General features: G+C 47.6%; 2 protein-coding genes and 1 long non-coding RNA gene across 4 annotated transcripts; 2 read left to right on the top strand and 1 right to left on the bottom strand.

Moving 5' to 3' along the window:
* Positions 1 to 25: 25 nt before the first annotated feature.
* VGAT (vesicular GABA transporter) lies at positions 26 to 3,031 on the top strand. Of its 2 annotated transcripts, XM_086831688.1 has the most exons (3): positions 103 to 326; positions 835 to 1,082; positions 1,149 to 3,031. In XM_086831688.1, the coding sequence occupies exons 2-3, from the start codon at positions 928 to 930 to the stop codon at positions 2,443 to 2,445; spliced, it is 1,452 nt and encodes a 483-aa protein (XP_086687814.1). In that variant the 5' UTR covers positions 103 to 326; positions 835 to 927; the 3' UTR covers positions 2,446 to 3,031. The 2 variants fall into 2 exon arrangements, with proteins under 2 accessions (XP_020802429.1, XP_086687814.1); XM_020946770.2 differs by having other exon boundaries at positions 26 to 1,082.
* Positions 3,032 to 3,047: 16 nt separating this feature from the next.
* Sdb (SAXO downstream of blistered) lies at positions 3,048 to 17,146 on the bottom strand. The gene is made up of 5 exons (XM_020946769.2): positions 13,245 to 17,146; positions 12,843 to 13,109; positions 12,702 to 12,769; positions 12,574 to 12,635; positions 3,048 to 12,515 (listed from the first exon to the last, which is right to left on the bottom strand). The coding sequence occupies exons 1-5, from the start codon at positions 14,850 to 14,852 to the stop codon at positions 3,226 to 3,228; spliced, it is 11,295 nt and encodes a 3,764-aa protein (XP_020802428.2). The 5' UTR covers positions 14,853 to 17,146; the 3' UTR covers positions 3,048 to 3,225.
* Positions 16,585 to 18,179, top strand: LOC147645041 (uncharacterized). The gene is made up of 2 exons (XR_015271400.1): positions 16,585 to 17,048; positions 17,135 to 18,179. It is a non-coding gene; the product is annotated as an uncharacterized LOC147645041 (long non-coding RNA).
* Positions 18,180 to 18,433: the final 254 nt, after the last annotated feature.

The raw sequence follows: 18,433 nt of genomic DNA, 5'->3' as shown, positions 1-18,433 counted from the left end.
GTGGAACGCATCTCGCAGTGACAGTCACAGCTACTCCCGGGGTGGAACGCGGGTCCAGGCCGTGACCATATGACACAGCCACCCGATATATACACGACGACCGGAGTCTGCGCACTGCCCAGGTTCCATCAGGTTGTGTGTGGAGTGCAAAGATTTTTCTTTTCTCATTCGAACACACGGCCAAAAGATTTTTCCCACGTTACATAAATTTTCGCACACACTTTTCCCCCAAAATAAGAATTTCCTGGTTACCAGTAACTGGCACTGGCTGCTCCAGCTGCTCCAACTGCTCCAACTTTCGTTCGTGACTGGATTTCGAGAAACGTGTGAGCGCAGGATGTGCAAGTATCCGAGAAACGCATGAAACGCACACGCTGGGCGCCAAGACGAAGAGTCACCATCCATTCCACCAAACGAAATCTGAGTCAAAATTCCAGTTTTATTTTCTAGATCTGTAGATCGGCGTCCGCAATTTGAGCAAACCGGAAACGGAAGCTGCAGCGAGTCCTGAAATTGTCACTGCAACAAAATTCTGGCCATCGACAAAATCGATAAGCCTCAGAATCAGCCTCAGCACATTCGAGCCAAGCGTCGCACGACTTCTTGACACCACCACCGCTTGCGGCCGCCGCCATCCGATTCAACCACCTTGAACACCACCTAACCATACCACCGTCATCGCCATCGCCATCGACATCGACATCGACATCCCACCATCATCAGCAGCGCCGTTCGTAGCCAGCATCCAAAATGTCATTCATAGCCAAATTGAAGGCCACGCCATTGCCGCCCCTGAGAAACATACTGAACGTGGCCGTGCAAACGGCCCGACAGACAATTCCAGAGCGCAAGGACTACGAGCAACCGCCGGGCAGCACACAGCAGCACCATCAGCAGCATCCCCACCAGCCACAGCCCTCCTCTGGCATGGAGGAGAACACAGAGATGAGCTCGAATCCCTTTCGGAATGCTGGCAACTGGACCGAGAACGATGGCGAGGGCGATGGCGAGTACAAGGGCGAGTACCAGAGCACATCCTTCAATGAGTACGACGGCAGGTATCAGCAAACAGACGGCTTCAGGTGGGTGTAACACATTTAGAAAACCCTCACCATTCCCCAACTAACCTTGAATCCATTTTCATGCAGGCAAGGCAGCATTGCCTCCGAGGGCAGTTCCTTCGTCTGCGAGGGAGAAGGTGGCGGCGGCTGCAAGATTGACGAATTCCAGGCGGCCTGGAATGTGACCAATGCGATCCAGGGCATGTTCATTGTGTCGCTGCCCTTTGCCGTGCTCCATGGCGGCTACTGGGCCATCGTGGCCATGGTGGGCATTGCGCACATCTGCTGCTACACGGGAAAGGTGCTGGTGCAGTGCCTGTACGAGCCAGATCCCACCACGGGACAGATGGTGCGGGTGCGTGACAGCTACGTGGCCATTGCCAAGGTATGTTTTGGACCCAAGTTGGGCGCTCGGGCCGTGAGTATCGCCCAGTTGATCGAGCTTCTGATGACATGCATCCTGTACGTGGTGGTGTGCGGCGACCTGCTGGCCGGAACCTATCCGCAGGGTTCGTTTGATTCGCGTTCTTGGATGCTGTTCATCGGCATCTTCCTGCTGCCCATGGGCTTCCTGAAGTCCCTGAAAATGGTCTCGACCCTGTCGTTCTGGTGCACCATGTCCCACATCGTGATAAACGCCGTGATCCTGGGCTATTGCCTCCTGCAGATCGGAGACTGGGGCTGGTCCAAGGTGCGCTTTAGCATCGACATGGAGAACTTTCCCATTTCCCTCGGCGTGATCGTGTTCTCGTACACCTCCCAGATCTTCCTGCCCACGCTCGAGGGCAACATGATCGACCGATCCAAGTTTAACTGGATGCTGGACTGGTCCCACATCGCGGCCGCCGTGTTCAAGGCCGGCTTCGGCTACATATGCTTCCTGACCTTCCAGAACGACACCCAGCAGGTGATCACCAACAATCTGCACTCGCAGGGCTTCAAGGGCATGGTGAACTTCTTCCTGGTGATCAAGGCCATCCTTAGCTATCCATTGCCCTACTATGCCGCCTGCGAGCTGCTCGAGCGTAACTTCTTCCGGGGTCCGCCGAAGACCCGGTTTCCCACCATCTGGAATCTGGATGGAGAGCTGAAGGTCTGGGGCCTGGGCTTCCGCGTGGGCGTCATTGTGTCCACCATCCTAATGGCCATCTTCATACCCCATTTCTCTATTCTGATGGGCTTCATCGGGAGCTTCACGGGCACCATGCTCAGCTTTATCTGGCCGTGCTATTTCCACATCAAGATCAAGGGCCATCTGCTCGACCAGAAGGAAATAGCCAAAGACTACCTCATCATTGGGCTCGGCGTGCTCTTCGGCGTCATTGGAATCTATGATTCCGGAAATGCCCTGATAAACGCTTTTGAAATTGGTCTTCCCTTCTAAGTCCTGCATTTTCTTTGTGGTTCCTTGCTCTATTCTGGCTTGACAAGTCTTCCAGGTGCTTTGGCATCATTTGGTCAGGTCTGAAAGAGTAAGGATTCAGTTATATATATATATATATACCATACAGGAGAAAGAATATCGAAATCGAAAACAATAATGTTTAGTCTGTAAGAAAAACGCAACGCAAGTCTTCCAAACAAGCGAAAAAATGTCTTCCAAACATGAATAATAATAATAACTATTTATGACGATATATAAAAAAAAATTAATTTAAGTATATACAAAAGAGAATATTTATTGTATTAACATGCATTATATAAGAAATAGAGAAATTGAACAGAGACAAAGGGAAAACAATAAACTGCATATGTACACCATTATACAAAATACGAAATACAAATCGAAATGTACTCGTGCTCGTATGTTATAGATAGAACCCATTGTTTATATATACTTATTATAGTCGAATGGATTTTTTTAACGTTTAAATATACAGTTATCTATACATACTAGCCTTTAAAAACGACACTAGCATCTTTTAAACTCTCAATAAAGACGTCATCTCCAGTTGATCCCAATAACACAAGGATAGTATATCGAAATTTGAAAAATATTACTTTATCTTTATTGTTAATCTTCGTTCTCGAATTGGGTTGTATAATAATTGCATAGAAAACAAATGTAAAGTATATTGTCATGGAAGCTTAGGCATCTAGTGTTATTGTGGGATATGTATGTCTTGTTTGTTAGTGAGGCAAAGGGATAAGCTCGGCTTTCGCGTTAGTTTGAGGTCTTGAAGAACTTGTGTTCTTGAGTACTCCTGGTATGCTGGAATGCACCTTTGTTTATCTTATGCACCGCACAGGTGGTGGTGCTCGGGGCAGTTATGTATTCGCTCTTGTAGAGACTGGCGCCGGTGAACTTGTCGTTGCCCAGGCTAATCGAGGACTGATTGCCGCGACGGGTGGTGGTGACCATGCGCTCGGTGTGATGGCCATGATGGCTGTAGGAGGGGAAATCGATGCCCCCGCTGGAGCTGGACACATGCTGGCTTCCCCGATGACGCGTCGTATGGGAGTGTGTAGATTGAGATGGAAAATCGATGCCACCCCCGCCCGAGACATGGGTGCGTGTCACAGTTGTTCCGGTGACTCCTCCTCCTCCTCCTCCTCCTCCTCCAGAAATTATTCGGGACATCGAGGACGACGATGATGAGTTCTTGACGTTCTCCTTGTGCACGTTACAGGTTCGACGCTCGGTCGAGAAGCTGGTATTTAGCTCGGAGTCCCGATTCTGCCGGTGAATGCTGCTGTAGCTCTGACGCTGCTCCCCGCCATGGGGGGCACTGCTGGAGGGTTGCTCGTGCAGATTCAGAATACTCTTCCGCATCATCTTCCCGTTCGAGGTGAGGCTGCCGTTGGCTGTGTTCGAATCGCTGGTGACATTCTTGCGATGAAATATCGTATTCGAGACGTCGGCCTCCGAGGAGAACTCGCTTTTGCGGTGATGGAAGTGCTTGGAACTGGTCATGTTGGAGGTGGTGGAGCTACCGGTCACAATGTTGTGGCTAGAATTCCTGTTGCCACCGGAAACCACTCGGGTTGCTGAGTCGTCGGTGACTCGACTTGTCGCATCACCCCCGATGATATTGCTGGAGGCATTTCTTCCTGTAACCACACGGGATGTTGATGTAGTTTCCCCAGTTATGTTGCTGGAGACGTTTCTGCCGGTTACTACTCGTGTAGTTGAGTCCTCCGACACGTTGCTGGTCACATTTTTACCCGAAACAATGCGAGTGGATGATGTATCGCCAGTTACGGTTCCTCCTGACACCACTCGTGAGGTAGTATCACCGCCTGTGATATGCCTGGTGACATTTCCCTGATTCGTTTCGATGGCTCTCGTGGATAGATCAGTTTGGACTAGGTTATGGTTTCTCTGCATAGACGTGGTCTCCTTGTGAATGTTTTGGGTGTTCTCAATATTTGTCGTAGTCGTATTCTTTGCCACATTCTCGATCACATTGATCTTCGCTGGCCTCTTGACATACTCGGTTTCGGGTTCCTTCTTGTGGCGGCCACCAATCACAGTGGTCACCTTTTTCGTGGACACTACGATGAGACCGTCCACAGGGTTTTGACTGTTGGAATCGACTTGCTTCACTGCGTCCTTGCCGGACACGAAGTTCATCTGGTTGGTAGTCTTCAGGATTGCCGTATCACTGCCCAAAGTGATGGATGAACTGTTGTGCTTGTATTTTTGAGTGCGTTGAACCTTATCCACGGTTGTCTTGTTGGTCGTCGTTTTGTAATCATCCTTTCTGGTAACTGTCATCGAGCCTTCCAGCTTCAAGTTGTCAACAGGTCGCTTGGGCGTTTCTCGTTTAATTGTCTCAGTAAGTGTCGTGCTATCGGTCTCGCTTCGATCGGTTCTCTTATAAAATTCTCCCTCCGGCTTCAGGTTGTCCTTGGGTTTCTTTTGGACCGGTCGCTCCGCAGGCCTGAAGGCCGTCTTATCGGGTGTGTAAAACTCGCCTTCCACCTTTAGGTTATCGCTTGGCTTCACCTGTTCGGGTCGCTTGACATGGTGGTACTCCTCCTTCTGGGTGAATGTCATTTCACCCTCACTTCTCAGATTGTCTTTGCGAATTACAGTCTTTACCCTATCTGCCGGCCGGAAGCCTTCTTTGTCGGGGATGTGCATCTTACCCTCGGGTTTTAAATTGTCGACGTACCTCTTTTGCTCGGGGCGAGACCCAGGCTCATATTTTGGCTTTTCAGGAGTGTACATAACGCCTTCAGGCTTCAGATTGTCTTCTGGCTTTACTGGACTTGGTCTTACAACATGCTGGTATTCAGTTTTTTCCGTAAAAGTCATTTCTCCTTCAGTTCGAAGATTATCCTTGTGAACAACTCGGGTCACCTTGTCAGCCGGCCTATACTTGGTCTTATCTGGGATATCTATCTCGCCCTCTGGTTTTAAGTTGTCCTGCGGTTTCTTCTGCTTGGGTCTCTCACCAGGCTGGAAGCTCTTTTTTTCTTGAACATAGAATTCTCCCTCCATCTTCAGGTTGTCCTTATGCTTTACAACGGTTACTCGCTCTCCAGGTCGATATTTGTGCTTTTCGGGACTAAAGAATTCGCCCTCGGGCTTCAAGTTATCAGTTGGCTTTACTTGCTCAGGTCTGACAACATATTGATACTCTTTCTTTTCCACAAAGGTCATCTCGCCTTCAGTGCGTAAATTGTCCTTTTGAATGATCTTTTTAGTTTTGTCCGCTGGCTTATAGACTTGCTTCTCAGGTTTAACAAATTCTCCCTCAGGCTTAAGATTATCCACAGGTTTCTTCGCTACCGGTCGCTCACCTGGCTTATAGCCTGGCCTCTCTGGTGCATAAAAATCGCCTTCAGGTTTTAGATTATCCTCATGACGAACTTGGGATGGTCGCTCGCCAGGCCTAAATGGTTGCTTTTCTGGACTGTAAAAATCTCCTTCCGGTTTCAGGTTATCATGTGGCTTCTTCTGCACAGGTCTCTCGGCAGGCCGGAATCCCGGCTTTTCCGGCGCGTAGAACTCTCCCTCTGAGCGGAGATTATCCTCTGGTCTTACTTGAGTCGGTCTCTCGCCTGGCTTGTACTTCGGCTTTTCGGGGCTGTAGAATTCTCCCTCCGGCTTCAGATTGTCCTCTGGCTTTTTCTGGACTGGCCTCTCAGCAGGACGGAATCCTGGCTTCTCTGGAGTGTAGAATTCTCCTTCTTGTCTGAGATTATCCTCTGGCCTGACTTGAGATGGTCTTTCGCCTGGCTTATACTTCGGCTTCTCGGGGCTGTAGAATTCTCCATCGGATTTAAGGTTATCTTCAGGCTTCTTCTGAACTGGCCTCTCAGCAGGTCTGAATCCTGGCTTCTCAGGAGTGTAAAAGTCACCTTCAGGTTTCAAATTGTCTTCTGGTCTAACTTGAGTAGGTCTTTCTCCAGGTCGGTACCTAGGCTTCTCTGGGCTGTAAAACTCTCCTTCGGGCTTCAAATTATCGGTCGGTTTTACTTGTTCAGGACGTACAACATATTGGTACTCTTCCTTTTCAACAAATGTCATTTCGCCTTCAGTGCGAAGGTTATCCTTTCTGATGATCTTCTCAGTTTTCTCAGCAGGTTTGTAGACTTGTTTCTCAGGCTTCACAAAATCTCCTTCCGGTTTCAAATTGTCCTCTGGTTTTTTCTGGACTGGCCTCTCAGCAGGCCGGAATCCTGGCTTCTCAGGAGTGTAGAATTCTCCCTCAGGTTTTAGATTATCCTCTGGCCTGACTTGAGAAGGTCTTTCTCCAGGTCTGTATTTAGGCTTCTCAGGGCTGTAAAACTCTCCTTCTGGCTTCAGATTATCGGTGGGCCGTACTTGATCAGGACGATCAGCAGGACGGAATCCTGGCTTCTCTGGAGCGTAGAATTCTCCCTCTTGTCTAAGGTTGTCCTCTGGCCTGACTTGCGAAGGTCTTTCGCCTGGCTTATACTTGGGCTTCTCGGGGCTGTAGAATTCTCCTTCAGGCTTCAGATTGTCCTCTGGCTTTTTCTGGACTGGCCTCTCAGCAGGACGGAATCCTGGCTTCTCAGGAGTATAGAATTCTCCTTCTTGTCTGAGATTATCCTCTGGCCTGATCTGAGAAGGTCTTCCGCCTGGCTTGTACTTCGGCTTCTCTGGGCTGTAGAATTCTCCTTCCGGCTTTAGATTATCGGTCGGCTTTACTTGTTCAGGACGTACAACATACTGATACTCTTCCTTTTCAACAAATGTCATTTCGCCTTCAGTGCGAAGGTTATCCTTTCTGATGATCTTCTCAGTCTTCTCAGCAGGCCTGTAGACTTGTTTCTCAGGCTTCACAAAATCTCCTTCCGGTTTCAGATTGTCCTCTGGCTTTTTCTGGACAGGCCTTTCAGCAGGACGGAATCCTGGCTTCTCTGGAGTGTAGAATTCTCCCTCTGGTTTTAGGTTATCTTCTGGCCTGACTTGGGAAGGTCTTTCTCCAGGTCTGTATTTAGGCTTCTCAGGGCTGTAAAACTCTCCTTCTGGCTTCAGATTATCGGTTGGCCGTACTTGATCAGGACGATCAGCAGGGCGGAATCCTGGCTTCTCTGGAGTGTAGAATTCTCCCTCAGATCGAAGATTATCCTCCGGCCGGACTTGAGAAGGTCTTTCGCCTGGTTTGTATTTAGGCTTCTCAGGGCTGTAAAACTCTCCTTCGGGCTTCAGATTATCAATCGGCTTTACTTGTTCAGGACGTACAACATACTGATACTCTTCCTTTTCAACAAAAGTCATTTCGCCTTCAGTGCGAAGGTTATCCTTTCTGATGATCTTCTCTGTCTTCTCAGCAGGCCTGTAGACTTGTTTCTCCGGCTTCACAAAATCTCCTTCCGGTTTCAGATTGTCCTCTGGCTTTTTCTGGACTGGCCTTTCAGCAGGACGGAATCCTGGCTTCTCTGGAGTGTAGAATTCTCCCTCTGGTTTTAGGTTATCTTCTGGCCTGACTTGGGAAGGTCTTTCTCCAGGTCTGTATTTAGGCTTCTCAGGGCTGTAAAACTCTCCTTCTGGCTTCAGATTATCGGTTGGCCGTACTTGATCAGGACGATCAGCAGGGCGGAATCCTGGCTTCTCTGGAGTGTAGAATTCTCCCTCAGATCGAAGATTATCCTCCGGCCGGACTTGAGAAGGTCTTTCGCCTGGTTTGTATTTAGGCTTCTCAGGGCTGTAAAATTCTCCTTCCGGCTTCAGATTGTCCTCTGGCTTTTTCTGGACTGGCCTCTCAGCAGGACGGAATCCTGGCTTCTCTGGAGTGTAGAATTCTCCCTCTGGTTTTAGGTTATCTTCTGGCCTGACTTGGGAAGGTCTTTCTCCAGGTCTGTATTTAGGCTTCTCAGGGCTGTAAAACTCTCCTTCTGGCTTCAGATTATCGGTTGGCCGTACTTGATCAGGACGATCAGCAGGGCGGAATCCTGGCTTCTCTGGAGTGTAGAATTCTCCCTCAGATCGAAGATTATCCTCCGGCCGGACTTGAGAAGGTCTTTCGCCTGGTTTGTATTTAGGCTTCTCAGGGCTGTAAAACTCTCCTTCGGGCTTCAGATTATCAATCGGCTTTACTTGTTCAGGACGTACAACATACTGATACTCTTCCTTTTCAACAAAAGTCATTTCGCCTTCAGTGCGAAGGTTATCCTTTCTGATGATCTTCTCTGTCTTCTCAGCAGGCCTGTAGACTTGTTTCTCCGGCTTCACAAAATCTCCTTCCGGTTTCAGATTGTCCTCTGGCTTTTTCTGGACTGGCCTTTCAGCAGGACGGAATCCTGGCTTCTCTGGAGTGTAGAATTCTCCCTCTGTTTTTAGGTTATCTTCTGGCCTGACTTGAGAAGGTCTTTCTCCAGGTCTGTATTTAGGCTTTTTAGGGCTGTAAAATTCTCCTTCCGGCTTCAGATTGTCCTCTGGCTTTTTCTGGACTGGCCTTTCAGCAGGACGGAATCCTGGCTTCTCTGGAGTGTAGAATTCTCCCTCTGGTTTTAGGTTATCTTCTGGCCTGACTTGGGAAGGTCTTTCTCCGGGTCTGTATTTAGGCTTCTCAGGGCTGTAAAACTCTCCTTCCGGCTTCAGATTATCGGTTGGCCGTACTTGATCAGGACGATCAGCAGGACGGAATCCTGGCTTCTCTGGAGTGTAGAATTCTCCCTCAGATCGAAGATTATCCTCCGGCCGGACTTGAGAAGGTCTTTCGCCTGGTTTGTATTTAGGCTTCTCAGGGCTGTAAAACTCTCCTTCGGGCTTCAGATTATCAATCGGCTTTACTTGTTCAGGACGTACAACATACTGATACTCTTCCTTTTCAACAAAAGTCATTTCGCCTTCAGTGCGAAGGTTATCCTTTCTTATGATTTTCTCTGTCTTCTCAGCAGGCCTGTAGACTTGTTTCTCCGGCTTCACAAAATCTCCTTCCGGTTTCAGATTGTCCTCTGGCTTTTTCTGGACTGGCCTTTCAGCAGGACGGAATCCTGGCTTCTCTGGAGTGTAGAATTCTCCCTCTGGTTTTAGGTTATCTTCTGGCCTGACTTGGGAAGGTCTTTCTCCGGGTCTGTATTTAGGCTTCTCAGGGCTGTAAAACTCTCCTTCCGGCTTCAGATTATCGGTGGGCCGTACTTGATCAGGACGATCAGCAGGGCGGAATCCTGGCTTCTCTGGAGTGTAGAATTCTCCCTCAGATCGAAGATTATCCTCCGGCCGGACTTGAGAAGGTCTTTCGCCTGGTTTGTATTTAGGCTTCTCAGGGCTGTAAAACTCTCCTTCGGGCTTCAGATTATCAATCGGCTTTACTTGTTCAGGACGTACAACATACTGATACTCTTCCTTTTCAACAAAAGTCATTTCGCCTTCAGTGCGAAGGTTATCCTTTCTTATGATTTTCTCTGTCTTCTCAGCAGGCCTGTAGACTTGTTTCTCCGGCTTCACAAAATCTCCTTCCGGTTTCAGATTGTCCTCTGGCTTTTTCTGGACTGGCCTTTCAGCAGGACGGAATCCTGGCTTCTCTGGAGTGTAGAATTCTCCCTCTGTTTTTAGGTTATCTTCTGGCCTGACTTGAGAAGGTCTTTCTCCAGGTCTGTATTTAGGCTTTTCAGGGCTGTAAAATTCTCCTTCCGGCTTCAGATTGTCCTCTGGCTTTTTCTGGACTGGCCTCTCAGCAGGACGGAAGCCTGGCTTCTCTGGAGTGTAGAATTCTCCCTCTTGTCTGAGATTATCCTCTGGCCTGACTTGCGAAGGTCTTTCTCCAGGTCTGTATTTAGGCTTTTCAGGGCTGTAAAATTCTCCTTCCGGCTTCAGATTGTCCTCTGGCTTTTTCTGGACTGGCCTCTCAGCAGGACGGAATCCTGGCTTCTCAGGAGTGTAGAATTCTCCCTCTTGTCTGAGATTATCCTCTGGCCTGACTTGAGAAGGTCTTTCCCCTGGCCTGTACTTTGGCTTCTCGGGGCTGTAGAATTCTCCTTCGGATTTAAGGTTATCTTCAGGCTTCTTCTGAACTGGCCTCTCAGCAGGTCTGAATCCTGGCTTTTCTGGTGTGTAAAAGTCACCTTCAGGTTTAAGGTTATCTTCTGGTCTAACTTGGGTAGGTCTTTCTCCAGGACGGTACTTAGGCTTCTCAGGACTGTAAAACTCTCCCTCTGGTTTCAAATTATCAGTTGGCCTTACTTGATCAGGACGAACCACATACTGATACTCTTCCCTCTCCACAAATGTCATTTCCCCTTCTGTATGCAGATTATCTTTTCGAATAATTCTTTCGGTTTTATCAGCAGGTTTGTACACTTGTTTTTCAGGCTTTGTGAATTCACCTTCCGGCTTCAGGTTATCCTGAGGCTTCTTCTGGACTGGCCTTTCTGCTGGTCTGTATCCTGGCTTCTCTGGTGTGTAGAATTCTCCCTCTTGTCTGAGATTATCCTCTGGCCTGACTTGCGAAGGTCTTTCGCCTGGCTTATACTTGGGTTTCTCGGGGCTGTAGAATTCTCCTTCGGATTTAAGGTTATCTTCAGGCTTCTTTTGGACTGGCCTCTCAGCAGGACGGAATCCTGGCTTCTCTGGAGCGTAAAATTCACCTTCCTGCTTCAGATTGTCCTCTGGCTTTTTCTGGACTGGCCTCTCAGCAGGACGGAATCCTGGCTTCTCAGGAGTGTAGAATTCTCCCTCTTGTCTAAGATTATCCTCTGGCCTGACTTGAGAAGGTCTTTCCCCTGGCCTGTACTTTGGCTTCTCGGGGCTGTAGAATTCTCCTTCGGATTTAAGGTTATCTTCAGGCTTCTTCTGAACTGGCCTCTCAGCAGGTCTGAATCCTGGCTTTTCTGGTGTGTAAAAGTCACCTTCAGGTTTAAGGTTGTCTTCTGGTCTAACTTGGGTAGGTCTTTCTCCAGGACGGTACCTAGGCTTCTCAGGACTGTAAAACTCTCCCTCTGGTTTCAAATTATCAGTTGGCCTTACTTGATCAGGACGAACCACATACTGATACTCTTCCCTCTCCACAAATGTCATTTCCCCTTCTGTATGCAGATTATCTTTTCGAATAATTCTTTCGGTTTTATCAGCAGGTTTGTACACTTGTTTTTCAGGCTTTGTGAATTCACCTTCCGGCTTCAGGTTATCCTGAGGCTTCTTCTGGACTGGCCTTTCTGCTGGTCTGTATCCTGGCTTCTCTGGTGTGTAGAATTCGCCCTCTTGTCTGAGATTGTCCTCTGGCCTGACTTGCGATGGTCTGTCGCCTGGTTTGTACTTCGGCTTCTCGGGGCTGTAGAATTCTCCTTCCGGCTTTAAATTGTCCTCTGGCTTCTTCTGGACTGGCCTCTCAGCAGGACGGAATCCTGGCTTCTCTGGAGTGTAGAATTCTCCCTCTTGTTTGAGATTGTCTTCTGGCCTGACTTGAGCGGGACGTTCGCCAGGGCGATATTTCGGTTTCGCGGGGCTATAAAAATCACCCTCTGGCTTCAGGTTATCCGTGGGCTTAACTTGTCCAGGACGCACCACATATTGATATTCCTCTTTCTCCACAAAGGTCATTTCACCTTCTGTTCGCAAATTATCAGTGCGGACGATTTTTTCTGGTTTCTCTGCTGGGGTGTAACCAGGCTTCTCGGGGGTGTAGAACTCGCCTTCGGATCTCAGGTTATCCTGATGCCGCACTTGAGTTGGCCTATCTCCTGGCTGGTACTTTGGCTTTTCCGGACTGTAGAATTCGCCTTCGGGCTTGAGGTTATCTGTGGGCTTCACATATCCAGGACGGACAGTATACTGATATTCTTCCCTTTCCACGAAAGTCATTTCTCCCTCCGTACGCAGGTTGTCGGTGTGCACAATTTTCTCCCGTTTTTCTCCGGGCTTGTAGGGCTCTTTTGGCGGAACAACAAAGTCACCTTCGGGTTTTAAATTATCTTGTGGCTTCTTAATGACTACGTAGTCCACTAGAATGTCTTCATTTTGCTTGGGAATGTTTCCATTTTCTTTTTTCGACCAGGTATTCGTACGTATCCTCGTGTATGTTTCGTCTAAGGTATCTGCGGTAATTTAAACCTCATTAGCAAACATTGAGTTTATTGGGACACTCGAACTTACCATCGGTTTCAATAATGGTTTTCTCTGTCGATTTCGCTGTGCTGTTTGAGCAGTGATGTCGTCTGTAAAAATAGTAATTCAATTAAGATTTTAATGATATTTTATCGAAAAAGGTAACTAAACCTTACCCGCAAGTGCAGATTTCACAAATGCACCTTTCGCTGTGTGTTGTCGTCTTGTTCTTTGCGACTCCCCGCTATAAAATAATTAAGCAAAATATATTTAATTTTCACTTTATTAAAGCTTACTTTGCTAACTAATCTACTAACGGTTCTTGAGTCGTCTAGGCGTTGCTTATCAGTGCGCACATAATCGATTTCATCATAAATATTTTCGGTAATATTTTTGTGTTTCGATGTCTCTTTGAGGTTCAGGGTTATGTTCTCATTGTTCTCCGATATCGAGGTGTTCTTCTCAATCTCCACAAACTCGTCCACGTAAATGGTCTTCTTGGGAGCCTCTACGATCTTCTCAATGACATCCGTGTGCACCTTCTCATCCAGAACGCGCCAGTCGTTGATGCTAGCATCGAAAATCTGTTAAGGAAAAGTTCCTTAATTACGAAAATCGGTAAACACACCCAGTGGGAGTTGCTCGTGGACTGGATTCTTTCGGGGTACGGTCCGTTGAGGGACGCACGCACTAACGCACTATCATGGATGTGGACTTACCTTCGTTACCTCCGTGGTAGTCGTTATGTTTGCAACATCGGTATTATCTTTCTCGATTTCCCGAGCAATGTCATTGGGCACGAAAGCTTTCGTATCAGTGAACGACTTCTCGTCGACAACCGTCCACCTGCCGAGCTTCGTGTCATACACCTTGGTGGTGTACGTTGTCCGTGTTGTGTTGATGACATCATCCACTATTTCGGGATAGCCCGTGTCGGCGCTGCTGTCCACCGTCCGTTCGTCCACGACCCGCCACCGATTGTTGCGTCTGTCGTATATCTTCTTCTTGTACGTCACCTTGGAGCTGCCATCGGTGTCCTTGCTCACATACCGCTCGAAGGCAGGACGGCTCTTGTTTGCCGTGCTGCCATCGCTGTACTCTGTCCAGGACTTGGTCTTCACATCGTAGACCTCCTTCTTGGACGACGACTTGGACTGTTTGCTGCTGCTGGAGCTTTTGAGGACGGTGCTCTCACTGACCTCTTTGCTGGACTTTAGCGTCGACTGGTCGACCAGCGAAGAAGACGATGACGTAGCTCCACGAACAGCTGTGGTGGCGGTGCGTGTGTCTGTGCCCGCCGCTTCCACTTCCAGTTTATCGTTGCGTCGCGTGGATGACGTCGACGCCGTTGCCTTTGTTGTGGTCGCGCCAGACGTCGCGGAAACCGGTTGCGACGTCACGGATGCAGACCCATCAGCTGTTCCGCGGACTGGCGGCAACTTTGGCACACTCTGAGATTCGCCCAAATTAATAACCCCGCCGTTGCTGCTGATGTTTGTGTTTGTGATGTTGCTGCTGCTGATGTTGCTGCTGCTGATGTTGCTGCTACTCATGTTGGTGCTGCTGGTGTTGGTCTCTGTCTTGGTGTCGAAGCCAACCTGTTTCCTCGGCTCGGATGATGTCATACCGGTAGCCGTGTCGGCTCTCTCGCTCGCAATAAGCGTTTCGTTGGCGCTCCGACTGGAACTGGTTGTGGTCTCGAAGTACGAGCTGCTGGCCTGCTGGTGCTGCTGCTGCTGGCTGGTGGAGATCGACGACGAGGAGGCGGCGAACATTTTCGAGACACTGCCCCCGCTGGCGGAGACGGATAGCGTGGGCGTTGTGATCTCCACCACCTCAATGGGCACCGAGAATACTGGCTCTTTCTTTTCACTCTCCAACAGATCAATCGAGGAGATGATCTTGGCGTTGTTGGCATAATCCCGGGAGGAGATCTTGCTGCTCTGTCCGTGGGTTAGCTGAGATTGCTCTGTGTAGGTTGAGGAGGAGTGCGACTGGGAGGCCTTGCTCTTGGAGCTGCGGCTGCTATAGCTCCGGACACCAGCTGCCGGCAAGGAGGCGATACCTTCAACACCTGCAGAGGTGCTGGCCACAGGCTCCATGTCGCCCCCGCCATAGGACACAGATTCGTGCTCCATGGAGGAGGAGCTCTGGTTGGTGGTCAGAGTGGCAAACGCATCGGGACCCAGTTTTTTCGTGAGCTTCGTGGCCGAGGCCGACGATGATGTGGTTGTGCTCGAAGTTGCTGGTGGCTGCGACGACGACGAAGCCTGCTGCTGCTGCTGCTGCTGAGACACTTGTTTCTTTTTATTGCTTTTTGATACCATTTTGCTTTTTGAGCGAGCGGGCTGACACAGATGAGGTAATCACCGAATATTGCACCTGGCTGGACTATGGCTCTTTGCGGGCTAATTAATAATCACTCTTGGCTTTTTTCGTTGTTGTTTGTTTTTAATCACAATTATTGACTCGCTTCGTTGCTTTTTGGCACTCGGTTAAAAAATATTTGCGGTATGAATGGGACGTGGTTGTTGGGGATCTGGACTGGTGTATGTTGTGTTGTGGTGTGTCACATAATTTCCACCGCCGGAATGTCGAAATACTTATTTTTAAATATATTTATAATACGCGCACGAGCACGGGAGCCATAGTTCAAGTTGAGGCCCCAAAACACACAACGACGACAGTTAGACGTGTGAGCAGAAAAAAAGCTTAGCACTCTCGCTCACTTCACACACACACACCTTGGAGAGAGAGATAGAGAGAGACACCAGAGACGGGGGATCGCTCGGATGCAGTGAGTTAGAGATACAGATACTCAGATACAGATACAGATACAGATACAGCTAGAGGCGGCGACTGCTTAGATGCCAAAAACCGAGAGACAACCTTTAATTCGAATTCGTATTTTTCGTTCGGAGCACTGTTAAGATCACCAACCGTCGCGAAGCACAACTCAAAACGTACTGATCGCCTCTGGAACCGCTTTCGACCGAGCGACCGACTATCTGTGCGCTGCCAGCGGAGCAGCAGCAGCAGCAGCAGCAACAGCCGCAGCAGCAGCAACAGCGTTTTGTGGGTTTGTCGGCGCAAGTGGAAGCGGGACACACAACGCCTGCGACTTCGACTTTGCCAGCGCCTTCGCAAAAACGGCTAAAAGCCAGACCTGGCAGCAGCGTAGGTTTCAGCTCTCGCCTGTATGCGTGCCAGAGTATCTGACGGATGCGTAGGCCGAACTACGGACGTCTCCCTGTATGTGCCCAGTTTTGGCTGCCACGAAACACCGACGACGACGACGACTTCCACCGAGTTCAATAAGCCAATAAAAGCTGCACGCACACCTCACCGCATCGCATCGGTCTTTTGTGAAAGTGCCAATAAAAACATAAAAACAAACAGATGTCTGATGCTCGATGTCCGAAGCCGGGCGGTCTTTTCTGTTTGAGTTTCAGGTACACAAAGCCGAGCAGCACGATCATCCAGGGCGTGCGCCGGCTTAGCTTCCTCTAGAGCAAACAGTTTTTTGAAATAATATTAACTTAAAGCCCATAAACTGAAATTGGCAAAGACCAAAATTGGCCAGACTAACGGCTGTATCTGTTGGATGCACAATTAAATTTGAATAACATCTGACACTGATTAGTCAGCACATGTCTACCAGGGGCGCTACGTGGGCGTCCGTCTCCGTCTCCGCCGGAGCTGTGAGTAAGCCCCATTGGGATCAAGATTTATTCGCCAAAATGCTGCCAGTTGGAGCTCAATGGCCGCCCAATTGATTTATAACGGCCTTTGGGTGGGTGCAATATATAATCCATAGCCCAAGTGGTTATGTCCGAAACGGGGATAGATTGCAATAGATCAGATGCATAATGTATGTAAGAGAGAGACCGATCCCGAGACCTACTTGACCTCCAAAATGTTCGCTCGTCAAGCTACAAAGAAAAGCTATACCAATTCTTGCTTAATTCGAACCTGACGTCATACACGGCGTATGAGCAACGAGCGGCGGCGGCGGCGGCGGCAACTGAGACTCATTTTCATGCGAAGCCAAAAGCAATCAAAACTTGTTTGCTGGCCCGGGTACACACACGAAAAAATAAAATCACGCAAATAGAGAAGTAAGCCACAAATGCAAAATTAAAGTGGAAAATAAAAGCGCCACAGTAAAGCCTGCTTAGCAATTCACCGAGCATACTAATGGACATAAAACAGCAAATCGCAAACTACAAACTGGAACTAGAACACACTGCAATTCAGAGCAAATGGCAATTGGGAACTGGAACGCACTGGGTGCAAGGGAGACTATAGCTAATTAGAGGCTATAGTAGAAGCACAGCTCTCTACGGAGCCCGAGTGATGATCACATCTCTTGCTCATCTCACAGTGTTTCCTTGGAAATTGAAATTGAATCGAAGTGAGGCGACGACGACAGAGGCGTTCTCGAAATTTATGCGCAAGTTTCGGCTGTCGCCTCAAGTTCAATTAATTTTAATTCAACAAAATAAAGCGAAATGCACATCAAGGTAACGTGTCAGCCCTTATTTGGCAGTTGGCCGAAATGCCAACATATCCGAAAATGTGTCTGTTTTTTACTGCAATGCACTTTTAGGGCAGACCTGCTACAGGTTGCTGCAAGCGACATTATTATCCAACTGGCTCAGGCCTATGCCCATATGGGCATGGAGGTCCCAGTCACGTAGCTTGGCGTATGTATTATTTATTCGCTCGCATCTCTACAAAAAATTAAAAACAATTAAAAGTTACGGCGCCGTATGTACATATATTGTAACGACTACCTTGCTCATGTTGGACACTTGCGACGTGCTCGCGGGCCTATCAATTGAGGAAGGAACTAAACAAAAAACAACGTAAAGTCCAACAAAGTCTGTAATATTTTATGATTCCACTTCGAGGCACACCTGAAACCTCAAAAAAAAAGCTTTGCCTAATATCTCTCAAGCAACAATTAGACAAAAATTTGTGTTTAACTCTTATCTTATCTGGCTTTTTGTTTTCGCCTTGGCATTCTACCAATTTGCATACAAACTTTGTCTCTAGTTTGGATATTTTCCCTCTCTCAAATTATTACCATAAGTGTCTAAGCGATTTTCTTGCCAACCCATTGCAGTTGAGTTGACTCACAATTGGAATGGCAAAAATATTTGTTATTGTTTGTTTAATCAGCAAATCTATAAATAAGTTATTCATTCACTTATTTTGACAAAAGAAAGTTCATTGGGCGGAACGCTGCGTGACACAAGTTTAGTTCTAGGCTAAGTTGAGGGTCGAAGCTTGGTAAGAAACATCAAGCTTGAAGCCCATTAGCCATATTGGATGTAAGAGCTTATGTACAATGCCTTTTTGTAATTTTATATAATTTATAGGTTTTGTTTTTGCACCTCTAAACACAATTATTCTCCTGGTAAACCTCTTAAAAGTCCTCCTAAATTATGTTACAACAAGAAAGGAAACAAACTTCGAAAAGCCTATGCTTATATACCCTTGCTCTTTGCAATTTAATTATAGGATCAAATCGGAAATCGATTATAACTAAGATATATATATTCGCATTCTTTGAATTAATATTTATAGAATTTTTTATGTGAGAATTGTTGTTCAAATAAATGCTTAAAAAACGCATAACTGAGCCAAAACAGCATTAATTTTAATTCGGAAAACTGTCCTGTGATAGTTTTTAATAGTTTTATAAAACTGCATAACAAATTTCAAATTTTAGGAAGTTTAAAAATTTAGCCCATTTTTTGACAATTTTAACGATGTAACCCCTTATAAAATTTAAAAAAATTGAAAAATTTTGTTTTCCTCCGGAGACATCTAGAAAGATTCGCATTTTGATGCTGATCAAGAATATATATGATTTATAGGGTCGGAAATGACTCCTTCACAG

This window comes from Drosophila serrata, unplaced genomic scaffold, assembly GCF_035046125.1.
Source record: "Drosophila serrata isolate PLE 108 unplaced genomic scaffold, ASM3504612v1 contig_26, whole genome shotgun sequence".
Classification (NCBI taxonomy): domain Eukaryota; kingdom Metazoa; phylum Arthropoda; class Insecta; order Diptera; family Drosophilidae; genus Drosophila; species Drosophila serrata.
The sequence above is the reverse complement of the archived record's forward strand: the minus strand, read 5'-3'. Positions and strand labels throughout refer to the sequence as shown.